General features: G+C 37.5%; 1 protein-coding gene and 2 pseudogenes across 5 annotated transcripts; 1 reads left to right on the top strand and 2 right to left on the bottom strand.

Annotated features, from left to right (window-relative positions):
- The first annotated feature begins 1,102 nt into the window (after positions 1-1,102).
- LOC140796140 (TNF receptor-associated factor homolog 1a-like) lies at positions 1,103-18,707 on the top strand. 5 transcript variants are annotated; one of them, XM_073149028.1, is made up of 13 exons: positions 1,103-1,319; positions 1,978-2,216; positions 3,281-3,392; positions 4,528-4,616; positions 4,693-4,761; positions 4,859-4,988; positions 7,183-7,341; positions 7,484-7,847; positions 14,922-15,034; positions 15,601-15,742; positions 16,161-16,621; positions 16,698-16,893; positions 17,093-18,707. In XM_073149028.1, the coding sequence occupies exons 2-13, from the start codon at positions 2,030-2,032 to the stop codon at positions 18,527-18,529; spliced, it is 3,459 nt and encodes a 1,152-aa protein (XP_073005129.1). In that variant the 5' UTR covers positions 1,103-1,319; positions 1,978-2,029; the 3' UTR covers positions 18,530-18,707. The 5 variants fall into 5 exon arrangements, with proteins under 5 accessions (XP_073005129.1, XP_073005127.1, XP_073005125.1 ...); XM_073149026.1 differs by having other exon boundaries at positions 15,598-15,742; XM_073149024.1 differs by having other exon boundaries at positions 15,595-15,742.
- Positions 9,268-9,882, bottom strand: LOC140796412 (uncharacterized; annotated as a pseudogene).
- On the bottom strand, positions 9,873-11,437 carry LOC140796151 (uncharacterized; annotated as a pseudogene).
- Positions 18,708-19,734: the final 1,027 nt, after the last annotated feature.

Here is a 19,734-nt window from a genome sequence, read left to right as displayed (position 1 = left end):
TGTTTCTAGTTTCTCATGTCAAATTGGGTATTTCAAGTGATTTGTTGTTAAAGTCGTCAAATTCCGTCATTAGCAAACCTAAATTCTAACCTGAGTTTACTCCTTGGTGGAGTGCTTAGTCTTTCAAGACTTATGTCGTTCTTTGTATAGTGCTGCCGGCTGGCCAAGCAGGAGGCTTGTTTCTAGAGCGTGTGTTCCATGTCTTCTATATTATTGTGTTTGAGTGCTTGCTTAGATATCTGCCTTAATTATTGTTCAGTTTGCAATACAGCCAAACGCGACGCTTGTCCTTAGAACTATTGCTCTATTTTCTCTCTCTTCTTTCGTATCACCTTGTAATTGGTTGCCTGAAATGAATAATGTGACCAGTTTATGGACTTTCTTAAAAAAGAAAAGAAAAACACAATCTTAAATTCTTAGGCTTAAGATTAATTCCTCATACTTAAGCGTAGTTTGTAAACTTCATATGTCATAAGATTAGACAAACGGATATGGAAAAAGGTCTTTCATCTCTCCTCTAGGGTTTTGAGATAAGAGTTCACATCAAAGCTAGATTATAAAAAGATCCCAACAAAGTATTTGAGCGGCCATTTAAGCCTAGTCTTTTATCTCAACCCCAGTAACTCAATCTTTCTAGTCTATCTAAATAATTACTCTTTGGAACAGAGCGTATTTGAGCCCAAAGTAAAGCCCCAACCAACATAGGGCCATTAGGGCACCACTAATTGGTTATTATTATGTATTATTATTAATGCTTTCTTTTTTCTATTCTAAAATTAATTATCTCTAATTATGCAATTTTATTATTTTATTAGCGACATTCATGTAGATAAAACACGAATCACGATGCATATTAAGTATCCATCTATGGTTGATGTTGCAACTTGCAGAGAGTCTGAGCCCTAAGTTTATAACAATAATATAGTATAATAACATGTTAAATACTTAAGTTGCTCATTATCCACCATTTTCCATATTTGTAAGTCAATTGCACCCAAAACTATCCCCTCATGTATTGTTAATTCTAACCGTACATTAAACAGAATGGAATATGGGGTACGTTTTGTGGTGTAATAAGAAGTTGAAAATCTCTCCATGTATTAACATTTTTGTCCGTGCTTCCATTTTCCTTTTTTCTCCTCGCTGTCGTCTCTCCGGCCCCAATCTTATTCTTCTCTTCTCTCGCCTCTCTCCCTCTTCACCTTCCCCTCACCTCGCTCGGCTCGAAGGAACCGGCGAGGAGCAAGCTTTAGCTTACCCTTCTCTCGCCGGACACCCTCTTTTGCAGCTGCCCCCCACCCCGCGCTTAGTTCTCGAAGGTAACTCGATTCAGATCCCGGAACCGTTGCATCTAGCCGTTTCCTCTTCTGGGTCTTTCTTGGATTCGGGGTTTGAGCTGGAATCGCCTCTTGGGTCGGCGTCGGATTTGTGCGGTGAGCGTGTTTTCGTGGTCGATTGGTGGATTTAGCGTGTGGGTGCTGCCAAGATCGTAGCTTTTTTGGCTGCCGGTTGCGTTTTGTGGATTTGGGGCTTTTGGGATTTGCGAGCTTGTTGGTTTAATTTTTTTTGGGTATTGCGTTCTGGAGCTGCGACGGATTAGAGGTTGGGGGGTTTTGAGATGCGATTTGGTTTGGTTAGATATTGCTTTTATGATATCCTCATTCCATTTCTGGTGGCTCTGTTTTGAGGTTGAGAGAATTGTGTGTGCCGAAGAGTGAATTTGCCCGTCCAGCTTGCGTTTGCTGGAAGATCTCAAGCTGATATGGCTGAACTGTTTGAATGTTTCGGTGCTTAGATGATTCATTTGAGCTGCTACTTGAATTGTTTCTTGTGGTATTAGTTCGTCGTAAAATGGAATCTTAAAATAAACCTTCTCTTATATCTGAAATAGCAGCTCGTGTTCCTTAGAACTCTTCACTTCTTACTTTTTTTTTTAATCATGGTTTTGAATTTTTCCTTTGATCTCCATGTGTGCAGGTGAAGGAGAGAGGTTCATATAATAGGCTAAGTTACCATAGTTGATTGGGAAATGGCCGGTACTTTAACTGAAGATTGTGAGATGGGCGGGCGGTCTTCCCCTGTTGAGAGTATGTCGAATGAGGAACGTTACCCATCTGGGGATTCCCTAGCTGAATGGCGGTCATCTGAGCAAGTAGAGAATGGAACACCTTCCACTTCCCCCCCTTATTGGGATATTGATGACGAAGATGATTGCGGTGTGTGGTCTACTTGCTTTCTTTCTCTGATTTAGGATGATTTTTTTCCTTGTTTGTCTATTTTCTATTCCCGGGTTCCTTGCAAGTTTACATGATTATTTGTGGGTGTTTTTTTTTTCTGTTGCTTTTTATGTTTTACTATTAGAACATTCAGTTGATTTGCTTTTTCTTTTACTCTAGATCATTCAGTTGACAGCATAACGAGAGATGTTTTGTGGGTAGCAGTTGTTTGCTATCTGTGGGGAACTTGATGTCTTGGTCAGTTGAAGGATTATAATTGGCATTGGTGATTTCTTCACTGAAGTTCAATAAGACCAGTGATTTACATAGCATAAACTATGGAGTTGTTGGCAATGATGGCCAATCTTAATCACCACAATAAAAAATCATTTGCTAATCCACCGATGTTTTATGTTTGTTTAATGCAGATAGGCCTTTTGTTGTTGTATGTTATATCATATTAAGAACTAATAAAACAAGGCTAGAAACTAAAAGGGAAAAATCATGAAGATGTGGGAAGAGCTTATAGGAGGGAAAAATAAAATCTCTTAATGTAGGGAATAATACAAAAAACAGAATCTGCATAATAAAAGATTGACTTTCTTTTTCATTATATCCCATACTCCATAGTACTATTGTGATGGCTTATCTTACTAGGAAACCAAGATAGGTTGTTTGAAATCAACTAATAAACACTACAAAATAAATACAGATAAGACCTGTATTATATATCATAGTCCACACATTGTTGTGCAAAATATTTATCTATGTTGCCTCCCAACCACCTTGAACATGTAAAACTTATATTGATAAAAAACTATCCACTAATTTGTTTATGTTTGTATGCAAATTGAGTGGGAGTTGATCACGAGCTAGTAAATGAATGTGGTAGGTTCAATATCCGAGATACTACAAAATGAATTTTGTTGAAGATTACCATAAAATGATTTGGCATCTTCTATTTCCTATAATTTCTTTTCTTTCTTCTTTCTTGGTATTTATTTATTTGGATTTACCTTGTTATTTGACTTTTTTTTTTTTTTTTTTTTATCTCCATGTCTCAGGACCCAAACCTTCAGAATTATTTGGAAGATTTACTTGGAAAGTTGAAAATTTTGCTGAAACTAATAAGCGAGAGTTGCGAAGTAATGCATTTGAAGTTGGTGGTTACAAGTGGTATGAGCTCATGGATATCCATTTTATGCAAAAATACGATTAACTGTTCTTCTTAGGCCATAACATTTACTTGCATTTTGCTGGTAGCTTGCATTGCTGCTTCTTGTATGCATTGATTGAAATAAAAATTTCATAGATTGCTTAATTTAGAAGATGAATAATTTCAAACTCAAATGCATATCATAAGTAATACCACGTCTAAGAATAATTAAAAAAAGCTAATATGCTGGATAAGAAACATTGTCACAACAGCCTATTTTCTTAAGAAAAGGTAAATTGAGGCAGAGAGAAGGCTCAGTTTGAAAGAAGCAAGTTTCAATAATTGAAATGTTAGGCAATTTATTGAATTTCTAAATTAGGTTTCCTAGGCTTTAGTCTTCTCCTTAAGGGGTTAGGGCTTAAGAAGACTCTAGTTGCCGCAGGAATTCCAGCCAGGTTAGACCATTATTTTATTCACTAAAATCCTTGAAAGTAGGTCAGAAATTTGGAGTTGTAATGGGGTACATTCAATTTTTGTTGGCATGGCAACCAATACATGTGTCTTTTACACACTGTTCCACACATGGGTTTAAAACTTTAAATCAGAAATCAACTCATGCTTCTTTAGGTTGAGATGGTAAATTTTGCTTCACGTCTCTTCCATCATATAAGCATCAAAGCTCTGCATGTGGCTTTCTAGCTTTGCCATAATTCACATGATTGGAGAATGTTAGAGCTATTTTGTGCTGGCACAAGTCATTTTCTCATTGATCTCTCTGGTACGTGTGCATGGAGTTGGTAGTTTTGATAGATCAGCTCTATGGATGCACTGTGGAAGATTCAACATTGCTATAATGATCTATTTATTTTGTACATTCATGTACTTGTCAAACCACTGGCATCATGCATCTTAGTGATCTGCAATCATACAGTTTGTTATTATATTTGGTTGTTGAGGTGCTACCATGCTACTTTGGAGAAGTACTTGAATATTGAACGACTCACTGATCAGTTTTGTCATTTATATGCTTACCTGTTTTCTGTGAAGAAAATTTCTCTTTAAAGAAAAGTGAACAGTGCATACTACTTGGATCAAACTAACAAAGAGAATATTTTTACAAGAAGTATAAGTTAAAATTTGTGAATTGTTTTGTAGGTACATTTTAATCTACCCTCAGGGATGTGATGTCTGCAATCATTTATCGTTGTTTCTGTGTGTTGCTAATCATGATAAACTTCTTCCAGGTATGCATCATGCTTAATATATTCACTTGAGATACTTATAGACAGCGTTGTTATCTTCACCCATTTATCTTTTCAGGATGGAGCCATTTCGCACAGTTTACGATTGCCGTAGTTAATAAAGATCCCAAGAAATCCAAGTACTCTGGTTAGTTGAGCATCTCACTTCCATGCAGCCATGATGGTTAAGACCTGTTTCTTGTTTTTGACAACTGCATTGGGAGTTTAATAAGGTAGTTTTGCAGATACATTGCACCGCTTCTGGAAGAAGGAGCATGATTGGGGATGGAAAAAGTTTATGGAGTTGTCAAAAGTTTATGATGGATTTGTTGTTGATAATACTCTTATTATCAAAGCTCAAGTTCAAGTTATCAGGTATTAATCTATCCAAGTTCAAGTTTAACTTTAATATTGGTCTTTTTAGAACAAATTTAATTGTATCAAAGCATCAGGAGAGACAAATCAGTGGCATATGTTCTAATTTGTGAAGCAAGCCATAGTGAAATCAATTCCGGCTGCTGCATTTTTCTTATAATTGCATCTCGATCTCCACCATCATCTTCTTATTTTTTTTCAGCCAATAACAATATAAATTATACAGGGAAGTGCCTTGAAGACTTAAAGCCTTGTTTGTTTTGAGTTTAGGGATCCTCCTGAATTAGTTCAGGGATTCCTAAACTAGTTCAATAATCAAATATCTTTTTATCCTTTTTATATCTAATTAAATTTACTCTCCAAAAACTCAAGACTAAATGAGACTATCTAATAAAGTTCAGGGCTTAGCCTCTAGCCAAATAAGGCCTAACCTAGTATGAATACAACAATCCGGAGAATAGAACAACCCAATCAAATAATTAAACTATAATACTGTAAGCAACATCTAATAAGCTAATAGATCAAAGATCACATTGGATGGAAGACAGCACAAAAAATCACTCAGATAATTAATTCTCACAACTCTCAAATCTGATTTTGTACATCAAGAAAATCTGAAATAAGTTGGAAAAAATGGTTTTTATGGTTTAGGTTCACTGATAATGAAGTAATATTTTAGTTGCTGGAATCTTCTGGATAGTCGTTGTATTTAATACAGAGAAGAGATTGAAGAAGAAGAGTGCAGATGAGATCTAAAGTAAAGAGAAAAGATATCGGAGATATTTTAGGGAGAGAGAGGAAAAGAGATAGATTAGAGAGGAGATTGAGATAAAAGATGTGAGAAAGAAACAGGAAGTCAGAGAGAAACAAAAACTATGGGGAGGAGAAATCAAAAGAGAGAAATTGAGAGAAAAACCAGAGGAGTGAGAGAAATAGATTTCAGCCAAAAAGGGGAAATTACATTTTTACCCTCTTGTAGTTAGCCAAAATCCAAAGAGCATCTCTCTGAACTTTCATTTGTCACTTTTGACAATAAAAACTATCAAACTTTTGACCTTTTAAACATCTATAAGGCTTTTTATGTAGATCATAGTATTAATAGGATTTTGACTTCTAATAAGACTTAACTGACTTCCTAGCTTGAATCTAATTATTTTAGGCCAGTTCAACTGACTAACCCAAACCATAATTGACTCAATTTCGAACGTCCCTCACACCATAGAGTAACCATAATCATCAATTGGCTAACCCAGATGACCAATTCTAGAAAAACGACTCAACAAATTAAGATTGAAAGTAAATCAGACCTATTGATGTAAATTAAGTCCATTGGACCAAAATTGGACCCTCTTTTCAAGTTGAAGATGAGGATCACATCAAGACTTATCTACCATTTCTTAGAAATATAAGTTAGAAAACTGAGTATAGTGTTATACTATTAGACACACACACACATACTGTGTTCTTTAATTTTCATTTGGCACACTTCTTGCAGAACCTGTTTTATTGTTTTAATTCACCTCTCATATCCTCAAACACAATTGTGTGGTTGCATTGTGGAAAATTGATAGTCTGTTTTAACATTAAGAAAATACACTTTATTGTTATCATCATTTATTTGGAGCCAGGGTGCCTTTTTGTGTCTACACAAGGGTTTTGATTTTTGAGTAGGTTTGGCGTAGGGCTAATTATTGATTTTGGGAATAAGAGTGTTATTAATCTACACATCATTGAGAAATATTGGTGTCAATTTTCTTAGTGTTTTCTTTGCTAATTATTCAAAAATTTCCACTTAACAACACAAATTTATGTGAACCACATCATTTTGCATTACCCCTTGCATAAATCATCATGGATGAAACTATTAAGAAGTATCTCAAAATTATATTCGTTTTTATAAGGTTTTCTAAGTTTGTCCAAAGATACTAATCAAGTTTTAGTCAAATAGAATATGCTATATTAGTCTTGTCCATTGAGTATTTTTGGTCAAGTCGAATATACACATTATTGGAAAATAGAAGTATTTATCTACTACGATTATACAAGACTCACTCCCACTATTGCACAAACTAAATCATTATTTGTTTGAGAATCATCCTTATTAGCTATCATACAGTAGTTGTCTTTTGGGTCCAAGAAGACCTGATGTTCTCCTTTTTCTAACTGTATCTGCTCTTCTATTTTGGTATTTGAGGGAGAAAGCACATCGCCCATTCCGTTGTCTTGATTGCCAGTATCGAAGAGAACTAGTTCGGATATATTTATCAAATGTAGAGCAAATCTGCAGACGTTTTGTTGAAGAAAGAAGAAGCAAACTTGGCAAGTTGATTGAAGATAAAGTGAGGTGGTCCAGGTAGGCAGTTTGCAGTTTGCAGGTTCACAGTTTTTTGTTGTAACTTAATCAATGGGCACTTCTATCAGCTTATAGTCTTAGGTAACTCAAATATCTACTAGCTGGTGAGTTCAATATCTGTACTTCGCCTTTTGTTTTGCAGCTTTCGTGCTTTTTGGCTAGGAATTGACCCAAGTGCCAGGCGGCGCATGTCAAGAGACAAAACTGATTCCATACTGAAAGTAGTTGTCAAGCATTTTTTCATAGAGAAAGAAGTCACATCGACCTTAGTTATGGACTCTCTATATAGTGGGCTGATGGCTCTCGAATGCCAAAGCAAGACCAAGAAAGTAAGAGCAAAATTAATGGATATGCAGGAACTACCAGCTCCTATGGTGCGTGTTGAGAAGGACATGTTTGTATTGGCTGATGATGTGGTAATGTTGCTTGAAAGAGCAGTATCAGAGCCCTTGCCTCATCAGCCTTTACCTTCAAAAGATGAGAAATGTTCGCAAAACCGTACAAAGGTATCTACAAGTCTTCTGATCTCTTGCTACAGTTTGCTCAAGTTTCTTGATATCTTATACTACAGTTGCCTTGTTTGGTTTACATGTCTTGACTACATTAGCACAAAAGCTGTCTATACCTCTTATGAGCTAATTAGTTAGTTCCCACTTCCCAGGTTGTCATGCTGGAGTCCTGGACTGTTTAATAAACTGATTCACCTTTTCTAGCTCATGACATTACCTGCTAACTTTGTTATTTGTTATTTGTGAATGCTCCCTAAAAAAGTGTTGACTAATGTTTGGCATTTGGAAAAAATTCATTATCATCTAAGTCATATACTCATTTCTCTATTAGCTAAGGAGTTATTTCTGACCATTAACTGTGTTAGATCTTACTTGACTATAATTCTTTTCTTCCTTACAATCAATTTATTAAAATCTAGGCCGTTCTTGCAACATATGCTCATCTTTTTTAAGAGATCGGACTGACCTAATTCCCTCTATGTAGAAAATCCGTACATGTGTGAAATTAAGGATTGTCATGCCAGAGGCACGGGGCATGCCCAACATTGGCTTGGCACGGTATGTATGCTATCATGTACCTTGCTGAGCAAGTATGTTGCTAGCACACTAGATGGTCTGCCTGGAAAGCAATCTATAAATGTTTTTAGGGCCTTAAAGTAGGCTTGGAGGGCTATATTGAAGTCTTTGAGCACTAGATATTGATATGGCACATGTAATTTCTCATAGAAAATTGTAGATCTATATGAGTTATACACAAATTAGATTCCAATTTGATGAATTTTCTCAATTTTTATTAATTGTTTTTCCAAATTGGGGCAAATAATTTGCAGATGATCTATATTCCCCTTAAACTTTAATTTAAAGTGTAAATTATATATATCAAGCACCAAAAGACAAAATGGTATGAGAAGGGATGCAATAGGCCCCAATGTCTCTTTGAAGTAATATATGTTTAATACCTTGTGGTAGATGTCGGAGTGGGTGGGCATAAGGGATACTTACCCCATATTGGCATTGGTAATTCATTGGCACCAATGAAGCACGGACACGGACACGGGACACGGACACGACACGATACGGACACGGCGACACGGCAAATTTTGAAAATATAGGACACGGACACGGCATAGGACACGGCGAAATAAATAAATAAATAAATAAAATAAAAAATTATCTAAAGTAAAAATTTGTAATCTAGTAGTGTTAAACATACATCAAGCTATAAGAACTAAGAAGTATCATTCAAAAAGAAGTACACATGAAGCTGTAAGAACTAATTTAAAGATAATAACAAAATTGAAAGACAATCAAATGCCTCATTGCCTTCATCAACAAAACATGTCCTACTATCCAAGTAACTGAGTTCCACAAAAGTTTTAAAACTAACAATCATTACAAAATAGCAACATAAGGTAGATCATTCATCTTCAACTGCCTCGTTGCCTTCATCAACAAACATTATAGTCTCTAAATACGGTTCATCAATTGAGAGATCAGCAAACTCCAACATTCCTGCACCATTAAAGGAATCATAAGAATCTCCTCCAACATCCCACATCTTGGTCTCCTCTCTTAAATAATCTGGAGATCTCCTTGATAGAAGGCGAAGATTAGTATGCACATATACTAAATCTTCAGCTCTTTGTGGAGTTATCTTGTTTCTTTTCAATGAATGGATGAAAGAATAAGTGCTCCAGTTCCTCTCACAACCCGAAGAAGAGCAAGGTTGCCCAAGTAACCTAAGTGCTAAATTCTCGAAGAATAGGAGCGAAGCACCATGAGCAACCCACCACATGTTTGGATCAAACTCATTTCTATCTCGCTATTGAATCATACTCAAGCCAAAACTTTTGGTTGATGTGGAGAAACTAGTATACTCTTGGTATGCCATTTTTCGTTCTTCTGCATTTGGAAATAACCTTTTTAAGCATTTGTTTCTCATATTAGAAATTTCCAAATCCTTATGCGGTGGTACACGATTTGGATCCTCTTGAATCCATGATGAGCTATAATACCTATTAACATAATCATATAATTAGTAAACAATAACAATGAAAGAACAATAAAACTTTTAATCATAAGATAGAAATTAAATTAACCTTGGATTCAAAGAATGTGCTAAGCAATGTAATGGTGTATTGCTTTTATCCCATCTATCCACTAGGATCTTATGCACCACTGAATAAAAAATAGATTCATCGCCTTCTTTCTTGTTTTCATACATAAATATGATTGTCTTCACCTTTTCAATCATTGTATCCCACATTTCATATATCAAATGTAAGCATGGTTTATCTGTGTCTGCAACCCGTAGCATACTGTATATAGGCTCTGTGAAAGCAAGTATATATTCAATTTTATCCCACCAAATGTCATCAAGGACTTTATCTTTGATAAAAGCGTGCTTTGCCAATATCATCTTCCCTATAAGAACTCCATTTATCATGATTACCATTGATTGAAGACCCTTCTTGATCTTTCTAAATCTTTTCAACATTATAATCACCGAAGCAAACCGAGTCTCCGCAATAGCAAGCAATTTTAAGTTGACAAATTCATTAAAAATAGCCAACCTCATTGAATGTTGCATGATGAAATTTTTTATGCACATTACATCCCCTGCAATTACTGAAATCCAGCTACACTCATCAAACACAATCTCATTTGCCTCGGTGTTTTTTGCTGCACATATGTTCTTCAAAGCTAGGTTGAGAGTGTGAACTACACATGGAGTCCAAAAAATGTGAGAAAACCTTGCTTCAAGAAGCATCCCTGCTGCCTTACAAACAGGTGCATTATCTGTAACTACTTGGACTACATTATGAGGTCCAACCTCTTCAATGATTTTAATGATCAAATTAGAGATAAAAAATTTGTCTTTATATTCTCCTTCACAATTCACAGCTCTTAAGAACATAGGCCCACTCTCAGTCACCGCTAAAAAATTTATAAGCGGTCTCCTCTGTGCATCAGTCTAACCATCACATACAATACTCACCCCTTTTTCTCCCCATGTGCTTCTAATAGGGTTTAGCAACATTTCAATATTTGCTCTCTCTTGTTGAAGTAGTGTAGTTCTCAACATATTGTAGCCAGGGGGCACAAATCCAGAAATATTATTATTTGCCGCAAATTGAAAGGCTCTAACATAGTGAGGGTTTCTTGCCGATGAAAAGGCAACCCAAATTTGAATAAAACATTCTTGCAATCTCATAGTATAATTAATTGCGAGCACTAGAATTAAATAACTTCTTAGATGTCATTCCTGTTGCTATTTTTTTTCTTCTTGATGTCCTTTCCATATCAAAACCTACACCTCCAACTGAGCTACTAGAAGATGCCGCTTGTCCAAATTTTGGCAAAGGAATTTGTTTAGGCATCGAATTTTTAATTTTCATTTCGGCAATATCAACAATCCTTTTCATTTCCATAACATGTTCACTACTCACTTTTGGACAACCTCTAATTCCATGCCCACTAATTTTCAGCAAATGAGCCTTTACTCTATAATATGATCCCTTGTAGACTTGTTGACAATAATTGCATCTAAAATTATGATTTCCTCCACCTTCTCCCAATTTCTCCATCTTAGTAACATATCTCCACAAGGGAGCATTATCATCCACACACGATACAGTATTTTGACTAGAATCAGAATTATTTTCGTATTCATTTTTCTTCAATCGCAATAAAACTACATTAGTAAAGAGATATGTATTAGCATTTAGCGAGATTAACAATTTAATAGACAGAGATTAAAGAAGCTTTAATATAATTTAACAATTTAATAACAGAGGCAGTGAGAGAGAATGAGAGAGAGAGACGGAGAGACGAGAGAGAGGCGGTGGGAGACGAGAGAAGAATGAGAGAGAGAGAGACAAGGGAGACGAGAGAATGGGAGATTGAGGGAGGAAGAGACAGTGAGAGCGAGAGAGAATGAGAGAGAGAGAGAGACAGTGAGACAGAGAGAGAATGAGAGAGAGAGAGAGACAGTGAGATAGAGAGAGAATGAGAGAGAGAGACAGTGAGACAGAGAGAGAATGAGAGAGAGAGACAGTGAGACAGAGAGAATGAGAGAGAGAGACAGTGAGACAGAGAGAGGGAGGGAGAGACAGTGAGAGCGAGAGAGAATGAGAGAGAGAGAGAGACAGTGAGACAGAGAGAGAATGAGAGAGAGAGAGACAGTGAGACAGAGAGAGAATGAGAGAGAGAGAGACAGTGAGACAGAGAGAGAATGAGAGAGAGAGAGACAGTGAGACAGAGAGAATGAGAGCGTGGAGTGAGACAGCGAGAGAGAGCGAGAATGAGAGATTGGGAGAGAAGGAGGAAGAGACAGAGAGAGACAGAGAGAGAGTGAGACGGCGAGAGAGAGAGAAACAAAGAATGAGAGAGGGAGGAAGATACGGGGAGAGAGACAGAGACAGGGAGGGAGAGACAGAAAATGTGAGAGAGTGAGACATCGAGAGAGTGAGACAGCGAGAGAGCGAGAGAGAGAGAGGGAGGGAGGAAGAGACAGAGAATGTGAGAGAGAGAAAGGGAGGGAGGAAGATACAGGGAGAGAGAGACAGAGACAGGGAGGCAATGGAGGGCGGGAGTGAGGAAGAGACGGAGAGAGAGAGAGAGAGACAGAGACAGGGAGAGAGAAGAACCTGCGTCCTCGCCGTACTCAGCTCGCCGCACTCGCTCCGTCGGCCGTCGCACTCGCTCCGTCGGCCGTCGCACTCGCTCCGTCGGCCGTCGCACTCGCTCAGCTGCTCGTCGCTCGGTAGCTGCTCGAGGGTTTTAGGGCTTCGATCGCTCAACAGTGAAGGTAAGGTTTATTATCGGGTTTGGATCCGGGTTGATAACATTCGATCGAACCCCGACCCGACCCGTTAAACAATATCTAAAATACCGCCCGTGTCCCCGCCCGTGTCCCAACAGTGTCCGATTTTCTTTTTTTTTTTTTTTTTTTAGGAAACTCTGGACACGTGTCCCATGCGTGTCCGACGCGTGTCCGTGTCCGACACGTGTCGGACACGGACACCTCTTCCTGGGAGAGGTGTCGGTGCTTCATTGATTGGCACGATATGTATTGACCTATGCCACTTGTGCCAACCATGTTAATCAGCACAACAATCCATGTGAAACTTTTGTCGCACTGAGTTACTCTTTTTCTTATGATGATAGTCAGAACAATTTCTTGCTTGGGGGCAGAAGCCTAATTTTTGAACACTTGAGTTCTCATACAAGGAATCAAATATTAAATATAGATCTTTCCCTACATTCAATGACAAACAATTTATTGGAAGCTGCCAGGTTAAAGCCATTAATGTAGATTTACTTGCTCTATCATGGGAGTGCGTAGTTTAGCCATTGGTACCACATTTAGAATTTGCTAATCAGAATGGTGGGCTTGCCCCAAGCAAATCCCCTTTTATATGTTGATACTCATTGGTTAACTACAAATTGATGCGGTGTGGGTTGGTATCAAAAGCCTGTCGTGTTATCTAACATGACAGTCCTTGAGGACAAAGAAGACAAATCTGAAAACAGAGAAAATGTACCTTTGTACCTGTCTAAACATAGGGTGATAAATTTTCTTTTGTATCAATTGAAATAATTCATCTCACCAACTGTTCAAATTGTAACTTTTATTTCTTATTGCAATATCATGGAATATCCGGTTTCTAAATAATTAATTCATGCTTTAAGTTCTGATGAAATTGGCCAAGGTTAATGTTACGGATTATAATTGTCAGTTACTGAATCTTATGACCATTCAATTAAGTTGGTCAAGCAGATCTTGGAAGATCTTTCTTCTATGTAAACCATCCTCAAAATTATCCAAACTCTCAGGTGGAAGCCATATTCATCTGTCTGCCATGTAAAAGATGCCAAGATCTCTCAAAGGACAATGCCATGCATATGGTCATTACTATGTGCTGTATTGTGACCTTCATAATATTTCCTGTTGCCTTTAGCACACAACCACATGGGGAAAAAAATTTAAAAGACAAGACGTGCTAGTCTCCATCAGACAAAAGGGATGAGAATTCTAACATATTGGTTTAAGCCGATCAGGGAGATCCAGATGACTTGATCAACACCTTCTAAACTATGTATGAGCCAAATATAATGATTTTCAGATATTCCTTTACTTAACATTTGTTCAAACAGAAAATAAATGGTTCAGAGATAGCTACTCTGAAGTAAACTATATAAACACCAGATCTGAACTACTGATTTCAATCTAAGCATTTAGATTTGTGCAAATTACATTTTAAATGAATTCGGATGCTTCTAAACAGTGAAAGAAATAAATGAATGTCCTATTGTACCATTATGATTGCTCTTTATGGACTTATGGAACATTTGATACGTAGGTAAAACTTCAAATTACAAATTTCTTGATTACAATGTAGGTTTGTGAAAGTAAAATTACTTCTGTTTGTTCTCATATTAAGTATGAATGCATTGGTATCCATTTTAACTGTCAAGGTTGGGGCCTCAATTTATGGCAGGATAGTAGCTCAACTATCTTTCTTTCCCTTTTCTTCTCTACTAGTAGCCTGGTAGGATAGTAGCTCATCTCTCTCTGCTATGTACATGTGGGTGTGTGTTTTGTTTGTATGCATGCAGTTGTGGTGTCAGTGATGTATTTTCTGTCCTCAGAAAAAAAAAAGAGAGTGAGGAAGAAGAAGAAGAAAAAGAAGGAAAACACTCTTCATCGTCTCTCCAAGAAATTTCTTTTTCTAGAGATACATGATGAGGGTAACATTGTCAACCATGTTCATTTGGATTAGACTCAGATGCATATAGTTTTTTACCACATGAAACCAAAAAAGGGAAATGCAAGTCGTATATATATGGAGGAGAAAATTAAGAATGTTGGTGTACAAGTGTGAAAATTTGTTATACTGATTGGTTTGCACTTGAATTTCCTAGGATTTAATATGTGCTAGCATATTTTAAATCCTCTTTAGACTAGTTTCACACATTATCCATCTCTGTTTAATACACTTGCATTAGAAGCTCAATGATCATTGCTGACTAGCAGTCTAGCGTTCTAACCATTGCTTATGTGTATAGGATGGAAGTTCCAGCGAGGAACTTAACAAAGATTCCATTGAGCGTGATGAAAGGCGTCTTACAGAGTTGGGTCGGAGGACTGTGGAAATTTTTGTTTTAGCTCATATATTCAGGTGCTGAAATAGTTCCATGTTAGCCATCCAAACAAATTTTAATTGAGATGTCATTTGTGAACTCCATGCCATATAAATTGCTTTCCCGTTTACTAGAGAATTAACCCTTCTTTTAAAGATAGATGTTCTCTTATTTAATTTAAATGAATTTATGAATTAAGGGCATTTGATTTATTTAGCGTTGAGTTTGGTGAAGCCAGAAAGCTCCTTGTTTTTATGTGGATTATGGTCAAATTATGCATTTTCCAAAGATGCTGTGTAGTTATGTTGTAAGATGATAAATTTTCTCTTTGTTGAAGTCCAAAAGGAACATGTTAAAGTCTGCAATTTTGAGTAATTCAATGAAAATTAACACTTCTATAAGTTTGAGAAAATCCTCTTCAAATGCTCTACAATATGTCAGGCGCATAGTCTATCTATAAACTAATCTTGCCAGAGTTTTTGTTCTATCCAATACCTTCACAAATTTGCAGTTTCATTCAGCCAGACCATACATAAACTGATTGTGCATGAGATTTTGTTCATTTCAATGTCTTTGTTCCTTACCTGTTTGTTGGCAGCAGTAGAATTGAGGTGGCATACCAAGAAGCTGTTGCTTTGAAGAGGCAAGAGGAGCTCATCCGTGAAGAAGAAGCTGCTGGACTGGCTGAAAATGAGCTTAAGGGGAAGCGAGCTGCTGAAAAGGAGAAGCGTGCAAAGAAAAAGCAGGTTTGCTATTCTTAAGTTCAATGAATGTCTCTTTCCTCCTTTTATCTTGGTAATGCGTTGTAGTTTTACGCTACTGCAAGACCCTCTCTATTGTTTTAACAGCATGCAATAGTAATGTTTTTCCTGATAGTCCACGAACCTTTTTAAAAATTGCCACAGCATCAAAGAGTTTTACTGAATATTGAGGACCTTCTGGGTTCACCTTTCCTGCCCTATTACCCTCTTTACTCTTTATCTTAGAGAGGAGAGAGGGAGGGAGGGAGGTTTTTGGTTTCAATTATTACATTGGCCTTTATACTTGACTTACAAATAGATAGATGGATATATGTACATTCAGTGCCATCCATTTCTAACTGAATGACAGAAGAAGGATTTAATATATACTTTTTAATCTTTTTCTTATTTAAATTTTCTGCAGAGTAAACAGAAGCGGAATAGTCGAAAAGGTAAAGATAAAGGAAGAAGTGAGAAGTCTGATGCCATTGTTCAGGAAAAAATTCGAGAGGAAAGTCCTGATGATAGAATTATGGTTGACTTCCACTCTAATCAGGCAGAACCAATGACTGCGAAGGTTGGTGCCCCTGAAGAAGATGAATCTGATGGATCTGAAAATGCAGATGTTGCTGTCGAAGTGCTTCAACTTGATTTAGATGACAGGGATTCCAGTCCTACAAATTGGGAGACAGATGTTTCAGAAATTCATCCGGCAATGGAGGCTAGTGGTGTTGAGAGACAGAATGGGCAAACGGGAAAGGGAAGTAGTTTTATGGATGACAGCTCCTCGACGTGCTCGACTGACTCGGTTCCTTCAGTTGTTATGAATTGGCCATACAAGGGAAATATTATTGCAAACAACAAAGTCCAGACCTCACCCAATAGGTAGCTTTAAATCTGAACTATCCTCTTTTTTTCTGGTGCTGCATATTTGTTTTTATTGATTGAAACGACTATGCAGGGGGAAAAACCAGCGGAGTGACACAAATAACCGAACAGGTGTTACTCAAGGGGGAAGTTATCTTCCATCTGATGGTGCTATTTATTCTGGTCGCAATGTCTCTGGCAATTTCAGGGCTACTGGAGATGAGTCAGATGCAGATCTACTCTCCTTGAAAGATCGGATCCAGTCTCCCGAGAAACATGTAATTGAGAAGGTGAGTTGATTCTTCTTTATATTCTTTGCTTTTGCAAGTTTCAGTATATAGTGATTTCAACCCTAAAAATGCCGATATGCGGATAAGGCTGGTGCATCTTGCTCAGAACCCCACTTAAGCGGGAGGCACTGAGTTGCTGCATTTATTTATTGGAGTTTTTGCTTTAGACTGACTCAGCGCCACTATGAACTCATCTCAGGAGGAAGTAGTTTTCCTGCAAAAGAAAGTAAATGCCAAAGATCAAGTTGAAGCTGTAGCACCATCTAAACCATTGGCTGAGTCATCCTCATTGCCATTGAGTCCTGTGAAGAAGCCGCCCTCCATTTTGCAGCAGTCAAAGCAAACTTTAGAGAGTAGCTCTACCACCAGAGCAGCTACCACGATTGCTGCAGCTGCAACGAGCACCACTGCCTCTGGGATCACAATCGGCACCGTGGTCAACATGGCAGAGCTAGTTTCCAGTAAAGAGCAAATGTCAAGTGGTAGAACCCAAACAGAGAAATCAGTTTTTCTGGCATCAAGATCACCACCTGTTTCTTCGACCTCCATCTCTGAAGCTCAGAAACAAGCGACATCATCAAAAAGTACCACTACTCCACAAGTAACTGCAATGTCGAGGCCTTCGAGTGCCCCTCTTATCCCAGCGGCAAGACCAGCTACACCAGTAGTTTCTACAGTTGAAGTGATGCCATTACTTTCACGATCCATGAGTGTAGCTGGTCGGTTGGGCAATGATCCATCTTCAAGTGCCCCGAGTTATGTTCCTCAGTCATATCGTAATGCTATAATGGGTAAAGCAAATGTGGGTGCGAGCACATCTAGTTTCACTCACCATTCAACTTCCTTTAGCCAAGGTGCTGCAATTACTCAGTCCGCATCAGCATTTGTATCATCTGCATCTATGCTTCCACGTCAGACCTCGGCTTGGAAGGACCAAACGTCAGTGAGACCTGGATTCACTTTTGGGTCTGTTAAACCGGAAGCACTCAACAACCAACATTCATGGAGAGATGACTACTCGCGTCAAGAACCTAGCAGCAGCAATGGAAGGCGGTTCAGCTCTAGTACAGGAAGTGGCATTGAGAGGCTCGACATGTATGGAGACTTGCAGACCAAGCAATTTACAGGTGAGATTCCTGCCAATTTTACCTCATATCAATCTCAAGGGATGGTGGGCGAAGAGTTCCCACACCTTGACATCATCAATGACTTGCTTGATGAGGAGCAACATAACACCGCAAAGAGTCTTCATTACAATCAACATGTCTTCAATCGGCAGTACTCTTTACCAGGCAATCTGGCCAAATCTGACATTGCGTTAGTAAGTGGTGCATGCCGATTTGATCAGGATGAGCCATACTACGATGAGGGCCTCTCAAGGGTCTATGGTTCTTCAATTGGTCCTCTCCATGGGTTGAGGGATGGAAGTTTTCCCCAGGTTGATCTTTCAGCCTATGCCAACAGCCAGGTTGATGGGATTTTGCAGAACCAGTGGTCTTATGTTCGCCCGGATCTATCGATGCTGAATTTGGGGAACGATGTAAACGGATACTCGTACCAACTTGGGGATTACTCTAATTTAACAACTGCATTGAACGGCTACTCCTCTATGTATCGTCCCGCCAATGGGCCATGAGGGCTTACATATTCGTCGTTGCGATCATAATAATGTTGTAATTGAGGTCACTGTGAATCTGAGCTTTCGAGTAAGGTGTAATCCTTACCTTGCAGAAGAATACCATCTTGTAAAGAATGATTCTGCATTTCCTTAATTAAATCTACCACTGCTGGCTGTGCTTGAGTGTTGTCTGGAAGTTCTCATCTTCTGAAAGAAGACATTTCTCTTTTGGCTTTATCCCTCTGCAAGTGGTTTATGGATCTTGCTCACGAAATAGTGTCGATCTTTAGAAATGCATACGCGTATCTCGTCGAATCTGGATTAAATACACTATTTGATGATCGCTATGAGGATGGGAAAGAAAGAGATTAGAAGAGGATTTTATTTTTGTTATTTTTGGAGTTTTACATAATTTCCACTGATTTTTTTTTTATCAAAATATCATAATTGTACTACATTAAATGAAAATATCAAAATTGACTAAAAACAAACTTAAAATTAAAAACCATTTTATGCTGGTATAAATTGCTTAAAATAATTTAAAAGCGATCTAAAGTAAACCAATATCATAGCACAAGGATAGGGAGGACAAATTATTGATAAATATATTATACTTTCTAATTTTTTTTATCATATACACCTCTTAAAAATACAGTGCTGTAAGTTATTCTAACAGATATCTTGAATTCAAATCTTGTCATATCCACCTGTTTTTTAAAAATATAAAATTTTTCATTCATTTAAGTGAAATATACTTCTTAGGCTGTTCAGAATGTGAGGTATTGGCAAAAGCTACAGTCTATTATGAAATGAGAATCCTCAGCTATATTATGGCTTTCAATTACTTTTGGATTTGTCAACAGTTGGCTTAGCACCTAAGTTTTTTTTTAAATTTTTTTTAGGAGAACTGTTAGATCCTATAAAATGCTATTTCTCTAACCTCCCGGGTATTAAATGCTCTAAGAAATATTGGTATTTGAAGAGATAATTACACTTAGACGTCCTAAACTATTGCTCATTTTTACATAGATTGATCTCTTGAACTATGTAAAATCTACTCTTCTCGCCAATTATTAATTATGTATTTTGCTAAAAGAACCCCGGGATCAATTTTAAGCCCTCTATGACCATTTTACCTTATTCTAGAGAAAAAAAGAGAGCAAGAACTTAAAGAGTAAGATAGTCATTTGATGTTTTCCATTATCATCATCAAGAAGTGAGAA

The sequence above is a fragment of the Typha latifolia genome, chromosome 10, assembly GCF_019914945.1.
Source record: "Typha latifolia isolate L0001 chromosome 10, TyphaL0001v2, whole genome shotgun sequence".
Classification (NCBI taxonomy): domain Eukaryota; kingdom Viridiplantae; phylum Streptophyta; class Magnoliopsida; order Poales; family Typhaceae; genus Typha; species Typha latifolia.
This window is presented reverse-complemented; position numbering and strand designations above follow the sequence as displayed.

Excerpts from the sequence above, each read along its gene's own strand:
- LOC140796140 (XM_073149024.1), top strand. The coding sequence starts at position 2,030 with ATGGCCGGTACTTTAACTGAAGATTGTGAGATGGGCGGGCGGTCTTCC. Across the intron at positions 4,989-7,182 it reads GCTCAAGTTCAAGTTATCAG|GGAGAAAGCACATCGCCCAT; the intron begins GTATTAATCTAT and ends TTGGTATTTGAG. Across the intron at positions 16,622-16,697 it reads GTCCAGACCTCACCCAATAG|GGGGAAAAACCAGCGGAGTG; the intron begins GTAGCTTTAAAT and ends ACGACTATGCAG.